Raw genomic sequence first — 16,872 nt, forward strand, 5'->3', positions numbered from 1 at the left:
ACGCGAGTGAAAGAGAGCCTGTGTGAACCTCGCCGACGAACAGACACAAGTCCTCCTGTACAGGGGACTTTGAAGCCTGTCACCAAAAGGCTTGAGACACAGCACTGTTCCTCTCATTAATCTCCCAATAGAGGAAATGAATAGACTGACTGGGCTTGACATTTTTTGTTCTCTCATAAAGAGAAACACAGAAGAGCTTGGAATGAAACTCCGCACGTTATGAAAGCTATTATCTTCAGCTGCCAGTCTCAGTGAGGGAGAGAGAAAGCTGGTAATCCAAAACTAATAGGCAGAATGAGAGGTGCAGAAAAAGTAGGGGACTGGGTCAGATCCTCTCTCTCTCTCTCTCTCTCAACCAATTACTGACAGACAGCTGGGAATATGAAATGAGACTGTGAAATGAGAAATATTCATATTTTTCTTCTGAATAGTATTAAACCCTGACAAAGAAAATGGATGGTGGTTTCAATTTTGACACTGTATCAAATCTGACAAGATTTTAAACTGATCTCAAAACACAGACTGTCTGTATCATTACCAAGACGAAATAGGATGTTCTCATCTTCGGTCCAAAAAAAAGAGAAACGACAGAACAAGATTTATTACTAAAAAGACACAAATTGACATTTTCAAAATGACTCCTCCAACTCCTTCCTTTCATCAAATTATCCACCAAATAGCAAAGCCTGATGTTTACAGCAGGACCCGACTGGCGCTGATCCTCAGACACCAAACCAAGGAAAATAGCAGATATGACATAACTCACCGACTACTTGATCTGCAGTCAGTCAGTGCAAAACAAAATCCCCTCAGATCCACGATGACGGCCGGACCCTCATCCAACACACACATCCATCACCACCGAGGTTGCAAGAAGGTCACTGGTGGTTCTCATATAACAGTCACCGCCCATCCAACCTCCTGAAGATGATTATCGGCAAATACGAGTTAGCACCGTGAGATGGAGAGACACCGTATCCTGTGGGGGTGTTATCAGGGTCTCTGCAGCTTATAAATGTAAGACTTTTCAGGGCCTTTGGATTTTATCAATTCCGATTCTGCTGTTCAATTCCGATTTTTGATTTTTAATATGCTAGGGAAATGGGTCAAATGTTTACATATTGATAACATCTTTGTTCTCTTGAGAAGCAAAGACAGAATTGCTGCTTTAAAGACTCATACAGAGCAGAAATGAGGAAAGGCCACTGCTTCTTGAAGGCTCATAACAAACTGGACATTTAAACAACATGACATATTTAGTTGAGCACACTATCCAGTGGGAATTGATATATTGTATATGCCTGACCATGCACTGATCACTAGCTGCTGTATTACAACACTATATATACTAAATATATAATAATATAATATTCAGATCATTGGATTTTAGACTTTTGAGGGCCTGCAGAAAGCTATGCTCCAAACATACTCAGTTACTATTTTTATTTATTAGCCCTGTTATTGTTACGGCGACTGTAATCCCAAAATGTATATTTTCTGCCAACATAAATGCTGCTGGATCTCATCTATTTTCAGTTCAAATAATGCAGCTGCAACCAAACACTTGCATCACCAGCACAATTCCCCCTCCCCCCAAGATAAATTTGGTCATACAAGGTTTTTCTCGCTTCCGGATATTCTTTTCAATTCTGGGTACCTCGAGCATCCTCCAGTGGCTCCACCACTTCAAACACACGCCTCATGAAAAAATCAGGAGGCCTGTCTGACATGTGTCCCCGTGCCCTGATGGCATGCCAACACCAAAGACCAGCATTGATTTTGTGTAACGCCGGGTCGGATTAGCCATCTACAGGGATTAGCTGCCTGTGCAAGGCCTCGGGGTTCGCTATAAAACTAATAATTAATTCAAACAGCCGGGCCCGTGGAAGGATACACTCACTGCATGTTCACAGCGTGAGGGGGTGAGTATGAGTGACGGACTGTCTGGCACTCAGTGAAAGGAATACCTGTGTGTGTATATATATATGAGTTTACTCTATGTTCAACTTGGTTCAGAGTATTCCTGGTCTCACCCCTGCCTTGCTGTAGCCCCAGAGGGCCACCGCTACACATTTGTAAAAGTTCACGCAACAAATTAATATGTAGCGTTAATTGGAAGTATTTAACCATTTGGCTGCATTTAACGACTTAAACTGTCATAGAGCCTCAGCAGAAGCCAATTAAGACCGGCGGGGGGTGTGGGGGATGGGGGGGGGGGGGTGTTTAGCTGATAAGCTCAAACTGATAATAACACATGTCCCCTGTTCAAACCGCTCTGGAATCATTACAACACGTCATAAAGATACAGTAAGTGCTCAAGAACAGCCATAAATGTGTGTAAAGAAAATAGCAACCATGCTGTTCCAGGTCAGGCTGCGTGAGGAAAACGGGATTAATGATATCAATGTAAACAAAGCCAGCAGTTGTCACGGGGAAATTAAGAAACCCGCCTGACTGCAAGGTGAATGTGTATCAACACCGTCACCTGCTAATTAAGCGTTTATTTACTTCATACAATATATTGAGATAAGAAGTCACAATATGCAGAGAAGACAAGTGTTTACGCAGCCCCAGACAACAGCTGTGTGTAGCTATAGACACCACATCTGAAAATGATAATAATAATACAAGCGTATTGAACTGCTAGTGAGTTACGATTTTATTGATCTATTTATTGATACAAAAAAAGCAGCATAATTAGGGTAATATGTGTTCCCTCTGTTTTTAACTGAAATTTTAAGTACGCTATATATTTTTATATAATATGTTGGAGTTTCACCTTCATATTCTGACCTGAGGATTTTGTCTTATTGCAGGAAGAGACCAAAGCCAACTCCAGGTAAAATATTTGTTTGAATTAATCTCCTTCTATATTTGTCTTTTAACAAATACATCAGCCCAAATGTGATACTGACATAAATTGTCAAATGTAATATTATATTTTTATTAACACTGTACAATACAACAAGCATAAAGCTGCACGAAAAATGTCTTTGGATTAATGTGTAGTTTATTTGAGGTGAAACAATAACTATAAAAACCATCTCCAAGTTGAAGTGTCTCACTGAAGCCCTCTGTTATCATCCCACTCCTTTGACCCAGCTGCCAATAAGGGTTGCCATAGTCGGAGAAGGTAAAAGGGATTTCTCCTTCTCCTCGAAAGACTTTGATCTGACTGACACACAAACGGCCCTCAGATCACAAGCGCTCAGACCCTGTTGGGCCTCTCTGCCTGGTCTGCATGTACATCTACACTTGGTCCCGGTGAGGATTCCTCACCCTCCTCCCATTTCCCCTTCGTCTCTCCTTTATGCCTTCTCCTTCCTCCTCTGCCTCCTCCTTCTCCTCCTCTTCCTCTGCTGCTCTGTGTTTTCAAAACATCTGAGTACAGACATGTTCAGAGCTTTGGAGGACCCAGGGGCCCGAGAACCAGACAGAGGGAGAGAAATAAAGAAACTCCACAGTGCCCCCGGTACAAAAGCTATCTCACCATTAACCATCGGGGAGAAACTCTTAAATATCACCAAACGTCTGGACAGACAGAGAAGATCAGAAGAGTGTTTGGTCTGTTGTGCACATAATCATACTGTCAGCTAATGGTGCAGTCAGCCGCTCACAGCGGAGCCACTATGATGGGAGTCAATGCATTTATCCTAATGGATAGACAGCGTTGTATGAGGGAAAGCAGAGAACGAGAACACTGTACAACACAGACTGCTGGCCCCAAAATGGAAGGGTTGCTCCTTGTAGTTTTTCCAGCATAGACGTGTCAGCAGCATGAACATGAAACATGCCGTCACTGTTTCTTATCTCAATGTGTCCCTGGGTGGAAAAGTGAGGCAACAGTCTACTGATGTCTTGCAGCCTGCCTGACCATTAAAACATATTTCCATGCTGATGGATGTCAGATGGAGCCCCAAAAAAAAAAAGGCCATCGCTTACCCTTGATTTCTGAGCACATTCCCAAGTACAGCTTTCTAAACTTATTCTCCGTGCTTTGCAAATGGAACAAGTAAATAAAAGACTCTAAACAAGTTAAAGTTATTGAGGAAAGAACGGGAGTGCATCCAGGTAAGAGCACACGGTCCGTTATCTCCTGTATATATCTCACCCGTTTGATCGATATCACGTTCTCAGGGTTTGGCGGCCTGGAAGGACAGTCGGTGGTTTTTATAAGTGAAAGCTGTGAAAGATGTGAGTACGTTTATCCGAAATGGAAACAGGAAATGAGATACAGCTGTGTTGAGAATGTGGCACAGCTGTCCAGGGCCAGAGATAGTTTGGACAGGAGTGCAAGGGGGTTACAAAAAAAGAAGAAGAGGATTCACCCGTGAAAGGCTTTTAGGAGCCTGAAATTGCAGAGAAAGCAAATAAGATGACCTGCGTGTAACGGTAGTTCATGACTTCACGAGTGGCAAACTCTGATTAAACCTGACTCAAATCACAGGGGGTTAAAAGCTATTACACACTCGTCCTCACCAAAATGTAGCAGCAAATTCTTTAAGCAATCAAAGGCCTTGAAGAGCGGCTACCTCTAATAACAGCTTCCAAGTGCTTTTTATGGTCATAGGATTTATTCATCTACTGACAACGTTTATCATGAAGTCTCCTGAGAAGAAAAAGAAAATCCTCTTCTTAAATTCAAAACATGGCAAAAACTGCAATCATCCTCTCAAATCTTGGCAAGAACACAACCACGTATCTGTCTTCACTTTTCACCCCCGGGCCTTCTAGGAAAGACTGTGGGAGATTGAAAGCCATGAAGCGACCAAAACTGCCCAGACTATACCAGAGGAAACTTCTTTGTTCCTCTTCCAAAGCCGGCTCCAAACCTTTCTTTTTCCATTTGGGACCCGGCCAGGGGAAGTAGAAGTATGGCTGCTCCTCTCCATGCTCTGTCCTAATATGTTCCATGCCTTCCAGTTGCTTACATCATCAATCCGGGAGATGGGTAAGCGTGATGGGGTGAACATAAACAGAGCTGGAGTTATGAGCTTAAAGAGGCAGGGGCTGTGATTCAAACACAACTTTACCCTCTTTTCTTCTTTTAAACATAACAAACCGCTCACAGAGAAAGGTCCTAATCACTGGCGGTTCTCCTAAACGGCTTCACGTTATGTGCTTTAAGTTGAAGATTGAGTATTGAAGACAAGGAAGCTGCTTTATAATATAGAAACTCGCCCACATCCTTAACTTCAAGCAGCGGGGGTGTTATTGACAGCCGGGTGCCTGTCCTAATCATCCCCCTTTTAATGCTCGCTTAAAAGCACACACCCTCGTGTCAAAACCCGAGTATACATTAACTCTCCCCAAATCATCTACTGACTAAACATGTCACTAATTAATTATACATCAGACTTCCCCCCCGTCTCTCATATTTACATGGCATTTCAGCAGAATTTGTGTAGTAGTTGTAAAGTATTTAAAAAGTGTTTAAATATGTACGAGAGTCAAGATCTGAGTCGGCGCACGACGCACTATACAGTCGATGTTTACGCGAAATCAAAAGACTCTGCCCTGCCTGTCACAATGAGTTAGACATATGGACAGTTTGTTTTTCACTTGCCAAAATAGAAAAGGGAGTATGTCCACTTGGGCCCCATCAGGTCAAATCATAAAGATCCATCACTGGCTTTGCACTCTGCTAAAACGCTAAGGAAACATATTGTAGATTTTAAGACCCTTTTTATTCAGCCAGACTGTGTACTAAAACTAATTGGATTTCTGTCAATGGAAAAAAATATATATCCCTGGGACAGCTTTGAACTCAATAGCTCCGGCTATCCAACCGCGCATGAGGGAGTGGGACCTTGCCACATGCCAAGCACCGGGGAGGAAAATTAAATCGGCGGTCAACATAAAATATTAAAATAGTACGGTATTGAATTTTTGAAAAGACGATGTCAGGGCGGCTCATTATGGCTCGCACGGCAGTAAATTAAGCTATATTTAGTGGGTGATAATTGAAATCATAGCTGTAGTCATTACCACTGACAAGTTTCTAAATAATACCCAATAAATCCCCTCTTTTTAGCAGGGTCCCCGTGACAGCTGGCAGGAAAATATAAAGTAGAGAAACAGAATCTCTTTCACTTTCTTCCCTCTCTCCCTTCCTCTCTCCTGCCCCAACTCTTCCCCTCTCTCTCTCTTTTTCTCCTAAAGCCAATAAAATGTCAGCTTTTATTCTCCTCCTCCAATAGTGTTGGCTAGATGTCAGCAGGTCCTTCTAATGCTCTGCCACTGCAAGCTGAAGGCCTGTAAATCTCCGTGTCAGTGGCACGCCATCCGTCTTGGGATATACTATAAAAAATGTGACGCAGTCATAAAAGGAATGGCATCACTGCCCAGTATATATAATGTGAACAAAAGGAAAATAAAGATGTTCCATTGCATTCAGAATCCAAAACCACAGGATGGATCCAGATTGAAGGAGAGAGGGGAGCGTGGGATGGTCGAGAAGAATGAAGACAGCTCCTCCCAGTGATCAACAAATGATTCAGGGTGCTTTAGATGTGTTTTAACAGAAAGATACTGATTATAAGGATACATGGCTAAAGGACCTGATAGACAAGCTGCTCGGCTGTTCAGGAGTATAAGGCTTGCAATCTTCTTTTATTGCAAATTGTCTAAAAAAACTTCCACCTTTGTTCTGCTGCTTTAAATACCCACCAGAGCACTGAATACAGTCTGTAGTAATCCACCGATACAAATAGTCCCCAATAAGCACACTGCTTATGTCTGCTTTTCTATAATTTGCTTTAAACTATAGTGCTCACAAGTTAAAAATAAAGTTGGAGCCTGATTTAAAGATAAATGTGTATATTTGCAACCCACTTTAAAGTTTTACATCTTCAGTCGTCTCGGGAAAAGAAGTTGGAAAGTCTAGATGGATTAACACACTGTTGGCTTTTTATCCTGGATTTGTTTACAATCCTAAATACAGAGAAAGACATTTTTTTTGTCTCATGCGTATAACTGTGCCCAGCCCCCATCCACTATTAAGACAAATTCATACTTGCCAGGATGTTGCACACACATTTTCAAACAACAGAGGAAGTTGAAAAACAGAGAAGCAGCCTCAGCATCGTTTCACAATCACATCTTCAGACCATCACTGTTAGATTCATAAACTGCTGATTTTGTATCTGGCCATTCCAGTGAATCCGTCTATTTAAGTGACTATCTGCAAAAAGACAAGAGTCTGTCGGGTTAATCGATCTCCCTCGACAGCAGTCTCTTGAGAGAATAAACGTATAACTCACTGTTGCATACGTCTGCAATGCTTTAGGCAACATCATGTACCGATGTCCAGTGTCTCTGGAGAGTTCATACCCACAACTTCCTAAAACAAAGCCAGCAGAAGTCATATAGATATATACATATCATGTATATCCATGAGTGAATCCACAGCAACCTTAGAAAAACTGTTTCTAACGCTACCTTAACTACAAGATAAAGTAGCATCGTGTACCAGTACCAGACCCCAGCTACCAGTACCATAACAGTTCAAGTACTAACAGCAGATACTTCACAGTCAAAGTCTGCTATAGAGTTTTTACACAAAATAAATTCATACTCCCCACAAGTCAAAATACTATGGATGTTGGTCAGTGGTAGACAAAATTGGAATCTGATGGTAAAGTTTCATCCAAGTTATTTAAAGTAAAGGTTATTATTTCATAACTAACAACCTGAGGGCACATTTGAAAATATGTAATCGAATAAGAACAGCCTGATGTTCGGGACTCCAACCAAACATTCAAGTCTGGACTCATATTTTACACCATAATTTAGTCATACCTGTCATTGTTCTGGTTTGACCTCTTATGGATATAAGGCACAAAAAAAGATATTTGAATGGTCCAAACGTATGTGTTTTTAAATGGGAATAATCAAACGTAATTTTTTGCCAATTCTGTCATCGCTAGAGCACATGCACCAGATTGGATGAGATCCTTTAGTGAGGATATGAGGAGAAGTTACGCAGTTCATCTGAAAACATCATCTGCCCTTCAGGCAAATTCATATTAAACCAAATTTGGCTTGAGTGAAGATACACTGCTGGAAACAGATAATAAAAACAATGGCCCATTGAACGATTCAAGGCATAATGAAGGCCACATTGTTGTGGTTTGGCTGCAAGTTGTGCTCTCAGTCATCTACCTGAAAAAAAAGGAGAAAGATTTTCTGGCTTTGAGTGACAATGAAGATGTTTGTCTTAATTAACTTGATACAGCCAGAGGTTTTCATCAAACCTTTTGAAGCTCTATTCAAATAAATACAACTGGAACTATCCAAACTGGAAACCAACCAATATGGATTAAAAGACTTCCAATACCAATATATTGGGCAATATACTAGAATAATTTCACAATGATTCCAAGGATGTTGTTGTCAAACCCCTATAAAGACAGAAATGTAATTAAGCCTTAATATATTACGTGAGTGATCGATAACTATAAATAATTACAAAGAAAAAGAAAACACAAATTAATTTATAGAACTTGAAAAAAAAAGTCAACATAAATACACATATTTTTTAATTTTTTATTCCATGAAATTTTCTTTATTCAGCAAAGATAAACGCAGATTCCAATTTTTAGCAGCCAGTTTGGTCTAAAGTGTCCAAAATTGAACACTATCTAAATTATGAAAGTCATCACATACCACAAATGTATTCTTTACTACATTATAGGAATCAACAACTCTCTGCCTGGAATGTTTTAACAGTCCTCGAAAGTGAGAAGAGTTTCCCGCACATGAAATCAAATTCGGATATAACCTCAAATTGAGGAGATGGGCGATGAGGACGAGCCGGGAATTAAAGATAACAACCTTCGCTCTCTGTCATTCCGTCGCTTTCCCTGGAGTACTGCATCATTTAAAGAAAGCATCCCAGTGAAAATTAGCAGCTGGGTTTTTTCCTCCCCAATACCACAGGATGATACCAAATATCAATGTCCTTGATATGAATAAGTTATTTCCTGCCAGACCATGTCCCTCTCATCCCTCTGGTTTAAATCACTTAGGACTGGGAGAGCTCTGCATCCTCCTTAATTTATGAGACACAGATCAGGTTATCTGAGTATATCGGCCATAACAGGCCTGATAGATCGGATATGGAATATATTTCCTTAGCAGAGCAGAATACACCACCACTATTACCAGACCCCCCCCCCCACCCCACACACACACACACATACACTATGCTTCCAGTTAAGTGATTTGAGGACTTCATACTGCCAATGTTTCATATCCTCTCCTCCTAACTGACACTTTATCTGCATACCGGCATCTCTGCAGATTGAACACTTAGGCAAGACAATGACAGGCTCTCTTCCCGTTGTCACTTCTCATTCTAGGACCAGTCTAATGCCTCTTACTGGGCTTCTGCCAATAACACAGCCAGCCAGCCCCCCCACCTCCTCCTCGCTTTCCTCACCATCAAACAACCAGAGTCTACCTATCTCAGGAAAGAGGAGCACTTGATGTCTGTGACACTCATTTGTCAATTAGCAGGCCCCTTCCTGTGTTGACATACAGCGACTTGAAAGACAGAGCGCTGCCTGTGATGAATTAAGAGAGACAGATGAGTGAGGCATGAGCACCGGAGTAATACTATAATGTTCTTTAGATATGAATATAAAACGACACAGCTGACAGGCCATACACGGTTTTATTTCATTTCTCAGTGTACCAGGCCTCCCTACTTTGTCTTCTTTGTTCTCTTTTCATCAGACGACTTGCATCTCATTCTGACAGCCGGGCGACATTTAGAGCACTTTCGTTTTTTAAACGCGAGTTAGCATACTTGATTTGTCATTAAAATGCAAAACGCCTGCCATCCCAAACATAGCCCGGGTGAGTGCATACCACTATACACAGACACACACATACTTCACACACACACACACACACAGGTAGCTGAGGTTCATCGGCATTGCTGCAGTCCAATATGGATGCTTTCTTCACTGCAGACTGAATAGTAACTTAAGTGACAGGAATTCATTTGTTGCAGAAATATCTGATATGCAGAACTCAGTCATGTCAGTGTTTCATTGGTCTTTGTGTTATATAGTGAGTAGCACTGGATCCGACTCAGGTTTGGTTAACAATGGAAATTTTAATGAGTGAATGAGAGACTATGCAGTGAATGTAAAGTTGAAGTCAAACAACACAAACACATACATTTTTTACAAATCTCAGTTTACACAAGATCAGTTTAAACTCGAAAAAGACAATTCATACTTATAATATAATACGTATAATACTCACAATGTTAGAGCACTGACACAAACTAAAATGATAGAGTTGAAATATGCTAATTGTATCATAATAGTTTATATTTTTATGTTAATTTAAAGTTACTGAAAATAACATACACACACAGAAAATACTATCCACTAGAATGACCAACAAAATATGTCACAGCGGTTTTTATGTCAAAGTATTTCCATATCACATGCACAGTACACAGTATACACACTCACACGTTAAAAACATTGTGCAGAAAGTGCAGGCTTCTCTTTCAGCTCTGGCCTGAGGTTTCACGAATGCTGGCATCGCACAGACGTGATTTGTTTTCTCAAGATGTCAGAAGAAAGAGACTCTTCCTGTGACACGCGTCCTCCTCAAACCTCATGTGTCCACAGGTGATAGTGCTGCATGTAACAGATGCAGGCACCCCAGCCACAGCGGAGAGCCATGTCAGCACAGCACATGCCCACTCGCCGCATTGTGTACACACCTGACCTGGAACAAAGTGGGCAACACAATGCCACCCGAGCCCGTCCTGAGACACAAGTCTCGCTGTGAGCCACACGTCTCAACACATTGATGAGACAGGCTGACACCGCAGCACGCGGAGGGAGAGGTGTGGGTGTGACAGCCCGCTACCATTATTTCATCCTGCCATTACCTGCCCAGCCACTCACAGTTATGCTCACAGAGACAGATGCACAAACACGCGCGAGTATACACACAAACATAAACCAACACGAAAACAACCAAAAAAAACGCGCACAGGACTCAGTTAAAAGGTGATGCCAGTGCCTTGCTTCTCATTGTGACTCATTGTCAGGTTGCTGGATGAGTGTTGTCAATTGAGCTGACAGGAATAAGCATATTAGCTACAGCAAATTCCGGCAATGTCTCCCACTCAATGTGACTCAAGCAGCACAGAGGAGTGCTCGATGCTGAAGGCAGTCCACCGACATTCACTAACATGTGCATCTGTTTACAACTGGTTGAGCATGAGCTGACACTGAAACGGGGTCACGGTGTCAATACGTGTCTCCGATTTCTGACGTGTAATGTCAAGTGATGGGCAGCAAAGCCTCTATAAACGCTGAAGATGAAATATCCATGAAAGGATTGAGGGGATATGAGACTGGATAGAATTCTGGATGACTGATCTTAAACCGCATTACAGTTCAATAAGGGGAATAATTAAAGTATATTTTATAGTATTCATATTACTTTTAATAAAGTATTTTTGTTAGTGTATTACTGTGTCAACAAACCAACATTATCACACTTACAGTATTTGATCTGCGAATGATTCACTACTTTACTCCGGGGCTGAAAGTGTGACTTAACCTGAATGTTACCTATCATAAGCCACGGCTGATTAAACACACAATAGTGATGACATAACACTGGTGTTATCGATCGCAAAGGGGCACTTTACAAAAAAATTATTGTGTCCGCTCAATATCAACTAAAACAGGGACACACAGACACACCAGTACTAGAGTTCATTGGCAGGAAAACAACTCTTTACAGGAGAAGGTTTTCCAGCTCTCAGCTGTGAGTCGGGGGCCTCGGCCTGTCAGGTGCATTCTTACGAGGATCAACACGACTCTGTGGGATTGCTAGGCCTTAGTTAGCATGTAGCATTATCACATGTTGAGCTGCTTATTGGGCTTCACCCAGCCTTGACCTTCGGGTGTTGTCATGTGAGCGCCCTCATTAACCAATGGTAACAGATGGTGGATGGAGTGAATGTATGTATACGCTGGAAAAAGCTTACGTAACTACACTACACAGGTCAGTGATGTTGACTCTATAGTTCAAGATACAGAGCTAAGACAACCTACAGTGGGAGGTAATGTTGCCAGGACAACTCGCTCCTGGGAATCAGGTTCAATACATTATTACGGATATAGAACATCCGCAAGTTTGAAAGTCGGCAGGAGATGAATGTATGAAACATTTACAATAAAGGAAAACTACCTCAAGACATGTCTGATAATAACCCGGCATACAGGATGTCAATGTGAACCATTTAAATTTAAACGCACAGTCTACAGAGGAGAAAAGATGAAGCGCTGTGTAACAGATCGCTCGGCCCACCAGCAAACCATCAATCAATAGTCCTCGGATTTGAGCCCCAAATGGTTCGAGCACCACCTCATTACTTCTGCACCGCTTCCCTGCCCATGCCACCCTTTGAAGTTCAGTAACGATATCTGACGTGTGAGATTAGCCGAAGTGAAAATTAATAATAAATTAGTACGATCTAGGTCATAAATATTTGATTCTAAACATCAAGTCCTTAATGTGACAGGTTCAAGGGCGAGGATCATAATGCTAGCCTTGATCTCCCCGAAACCAACACACATAAGGGTTGTTCCAGTCAGTTCCCATAAAGATGTTTGCCAGACAAAACCAGGCTTCCTCTGGGGTAACACCAAGAAATTGACTGTTGGGCTGTCCAAGGGTATTGTAGCATGCATACTGCATACTGCAACATCTTGTGTCAAGAATAAAGATTTACTCAGGCGCAGATCCAGAACTTAATTTCATGGAAACCCAGATTTGGACACAGACTCAAAAGGTAACTGTTAGCTGAATATTAGTGCAGCTAACAGCAAACAAGATGTTCATATCATTGTTTACTTTATTTAACGTTTTGAGTAACTCCCCAAATCTGTTTTTCAAAAATCCGGTTTTGTATTTGAATAAGTGCTTTTGCAAATGATTGCTATGAGATCATAACTGCTGCATGCATGGGGAAAAAAATGTGCCTCAGACGGCAGCATGACTTTAATAAAAACTGATCAGACTCACACACTCTGTCTCCATTACTGATGGTAAACATGGTCAGGCGGCTTCACTTCCAGCAGTTCCTCATACACAGATGTTGGTTAAACTATCCATTGACAGATTTGTTTGGGGGGTCCTCTATTCAAACACCCGATGAAGGTCGTTCAGACCAAGGTAGAAATACAATAGATAGACAGAAACTATCTCAGTAGTAAGGGTGAAGAGTGAAAGAAAAGTTGCATCTTGAGAGCGTGAACTGCATCGCATGCAATATATGCAGCTGAATCTTTGAGGACTGATTGTCTGCGTGGATGCTAAAAACATTATGGACCATAGCGAGAGCTTGGTGTAGCTCGCAGTAGCACGTGGTAGCATGAGCTAAAAAAAATTATCAAAAATATATTTTAAGAGTTCTCACAAGTTCAACTAGTTTCATATTATATGCCTTCACATGCAATTTGACATGGTTTAATAACCAAGAGCAGCCCACTAGCTCAACAGTGCTCGTTATAATCTAAAAAAACAACCATTGTAGCAAACACACAAGCTCTTACTTAAAGGTGATCCCTTCACTAAGCTAAACTGTTGGCACACATGAACACAGTAAAGGTCAGTAGGTCATAGGCTTCTTGAGAGGAACATCTGTTTCACACTAACACAGTCACACATAGTCATATTCCCATTGCCTTGCTCACAGGCACTTCACCAGCTAGTTTCTTCATTCAAAGAGGAATTTAGCAAAATGAAACAATGAAATCAGTTCAACTGTGGCCTCCACATCTAAGGCCCAGGCAAGAACCGCAAGACGACAATCTTCAACAAATAGAATTGCCTCGGCTTTGTGGCCTGACAGTCATGAAAAGGGTTCAGAGACTAAAACACCTTACAACCATCATCTCCCTCCTTTGGCTTCCCATATCAACTACACTCGCCCCGCTGCTGAAATGGCAGCCCCCTCTGAAGCAGCTGCCACAGGGTGTTCCTTCATGTCCTGACAGAGGAATCATGTCTTCTGTTTGCCCCCCCGAATTAGCATGTCACATTCATCGATCAGGCCTTTTATCTCGCTGCAGCGTGACACCCGCCCAGCGCCGACACTCATTCAGCTCTTTGATGCCTCTGATGACACTCTGACCACCTCCAGACTGAGGGCGCGCTTTAAATTGCACCTGATGTAGAGTAGCATACTGAGAGGGATAGAGGGGGGGAAGGAGAGACAGGAGCCGTATTCACACATGAGCGATGGAAAATGTGGGGAAAAGTAGGTCCGGATGTTTTCTGTACTTTGCCTGTGATGCTTGAAGAATATGGAAGGAGACTGTGCGGGGTCGGTCACGTTCACAACAACAGGAACGTGTCTGGAACACCCGGGCAAGGGTTGATGCCCGGGAAAAGGATATAACATTAATGTGCAGCAAAAACCAGGTCTTTGTTTACAGCACATCAGATTTGCATCAGTCACGTGTTAGAAACGTCATCGACACACCCCCTCGCTTGCTGTGAGATATCCAGACATTTTCCTGCTGTATTCTCACATGGGCTCACCTGGACATAATCTGGACATTTGACTAAATTCCATAAAATATCTGCCCCACTGGAAGATTCAGGAAAATGTTCGGGATTCAGTGAATGTCTGAAAGCAGCCATATAAGAAACGGACGGCATTGTGCATCCAGTTGATTACGTTCTGTATACAACACGTACCTGAGCAGATTGAAGCTGAGATCCAGCCGTCTGGCAAAGTGGCCGTACGTGTCTCCAAGGAAGTCTGGAATTTCTTTACAGTCATGTCCGATGAAGGAAATCTTAAAAATAATAAAAGAGATAACTGTGAGATAAGTAGCAGGGAAACAATAGCAGGGATGGACGATGTGGTCAAAGATTATAGAAAAATAAAAATAAAATTATTCTAGTCGATATTGATAATTATGACAATAAATGTCACATTATTGTTTCTGGTAAGTTTAGAGATTTTGCTCCTGAGTGAAGGTTGTGACAAACAGTTTATTGTTTGAAAGTTCACACAGGGTCAACAGTAAAATTTAAAGTGTCGGACAAACATCATAGAGAATGTACAGAAAAATAAAATAAAGTAAACGAGCTCAATATTAAAAAATCTGTACAATAGCATCCTGTTTACATTAGAGAATAAAAGTAAAAATAAAAGTGACAAGTGGATACAATATAAGTACATTGTATGTTGTGTTTTGTGCTTGAACTATGCACAATCATTACATCAATATATATTTGGACTAATGTTCTTCTTCTAAAAATGAAACTTATTATTACAATGAGTATTGATATTGTTGTATTGGCCAGTCCTTGACATGAGCACAGTATGCAGGATACCCCATCTTTAAAAAGATTACTATACTAATGATGGTGTATTGATGCTGGGAACAGCCACGATATTAAAAATAGAAGAATATAGTAACTGGATGTGTGTGTTTTCCATTCATCAGTACACACACTGTGTAACGCTTGAAACAGTGTGTGTGTGCGCACAACTTCCGTTACTACACATTCTCGAAAGTTGCAGGAGGAAACAGTGAGAGTCCCGCCTGTGTCGTTATAGCAACCAAGTCACATGACCCCGGAGACAAACAAAGTTTACTTGATAAACATGCAGCGCGCGCGCAAGGTGGAGGAGCTGCGTAAATACGCGGAGGAGCCAAAGTCCCAGCGAGAGTTTCCCCACAACCAACTCACCTGAGTCCCATTCAACGCCACCATCGACTCGCTGAGCGCCATAACTTCCTACTGAGGATCCCAGCCCCCCCCTCTCTCTCTCTCTCTCTCTCTGTTTCTCTCTGTTTCTCACGTTAAGAGACGCGGTCTGAGCTGGAGCCGGGAGTCGTGCTCACGTTGAAGAGTTAACCCCGCGGTGGTGGACGTGAAACGGGGACGTTAACGTGCAGTGAACGCTCCGGTGGCTCTCCACATCCAGTGCTGCTCCACTCCAATTGGCTTTACAGTTTCCGCGTGCCGTCTCCATCAGCTGACCCGCCGCGGTGCGGAAGCACGCGGTCGCTCGCTGAGTTTGTTACACACGGAGCCGCCTGGTTTCTCCTTCCCTCCGTGAGTGGAGTCATTGTGTTGAGCGTCAGTTTGTCCCCAAGTAAACTCCTTCACTCTATAGTCTGGATTTATCTTTTCAAACAAGACACGGATGATGTGTTGGATCAGACATTCAGGACCTGTTGACACCTGCTTTTACACCAGGGAGACGAGAAAACAGTGATCTTAAAAAATATATAGCATCCTACATGGTTTACTCAATATATTCCCACTGTATAACTTGGAATAAAACTTTTAACTTCTTGGGTTTTTAGATAGATATATTCCATTCATATCCTGTTTAAATGCTCCATACACAGCATTGCATTAATAACACACTAACTCCAATGCTAATTCGCCTGTTTTGAAGCAGCAACCTGAAATGGTTTCATGTATGATGCCACTGTCCGGAGCCTACGGACACTTGGATGACACCACAGGAGACGTACTGAGGCCTTTTATGTTTTCTTTCTTTTCTTTTGTTTTGTTTATGTTTGTAGTCGCCCAGTTACTTCCATTGTGTTGGATTTAGCTACAAAGCTGTTTACCCCTGAGACTCCAAAAGTGTATTGTGGACTCTTTCACCCACGGCACAGTGCTGAGGAGAACATTTATGAATTTTTATTTTTGGTTGAGCTATGGGTCATTGGGTGATACATGTTTACCCAATGAGACTCATGTCAGAATACTCCACATGTCTTAATTCGATTATTGCCTATTTGAGTATGACCTAATTCGGGTCATGGCAATCAGAAAATGCTGTTTACA

At 41.9% G+C, this 16,872-nt stretch overlaps 1 protein-coding gene across 1 annotated transcript in view; it reads right to left on the bottom strand.

The window, feature by feature from the left end:
• lrmda (leucine rich melanocyte differentiation associated) overlaps nucleotides 1-16,058 on the bottom strand; it is a 210,482-nt gene extending 194,424 nt beyond the window's left edge. The window contains exons 1-2 of the mRNA XM_053436581.1: nucleotides 15,757-16,058; nucleotides 14,752-14,852 (exon numbers count right to left, since the gene is read on the bottom strand). Coding sequence (XP_053292556.1) covers nucleotides 14,752-14,852; nucleotides 15,757-15,798 — 143 coding nt within the window. The 5' untranslated portion in view covers nucleotides 15,799-16,058. The remainder of the gene's footprint in view (nucleotides 1-14,751; nucleotides 14,853-15,756) is intronic.
• Between the last annotated feature and the right edge of the window lie 814 nt (nucleotides 16,059-16,872).

The sequence above is a fragment of the Pleuronectes platessa genome, chromosome 12 (genome assembly GCF_947347685.1).
Source record: "Pleuronectes platessa chromosome 12, fPlePla1.1, whole genome shotgun sequence".
NCBI classification, from domain to species: Eukaryota; Metazoa; Chordata; class Actinopteri; order Pleuronectiformes; family Pleuronectidae; genus Pleuronectes; species Pleuronectes platessa.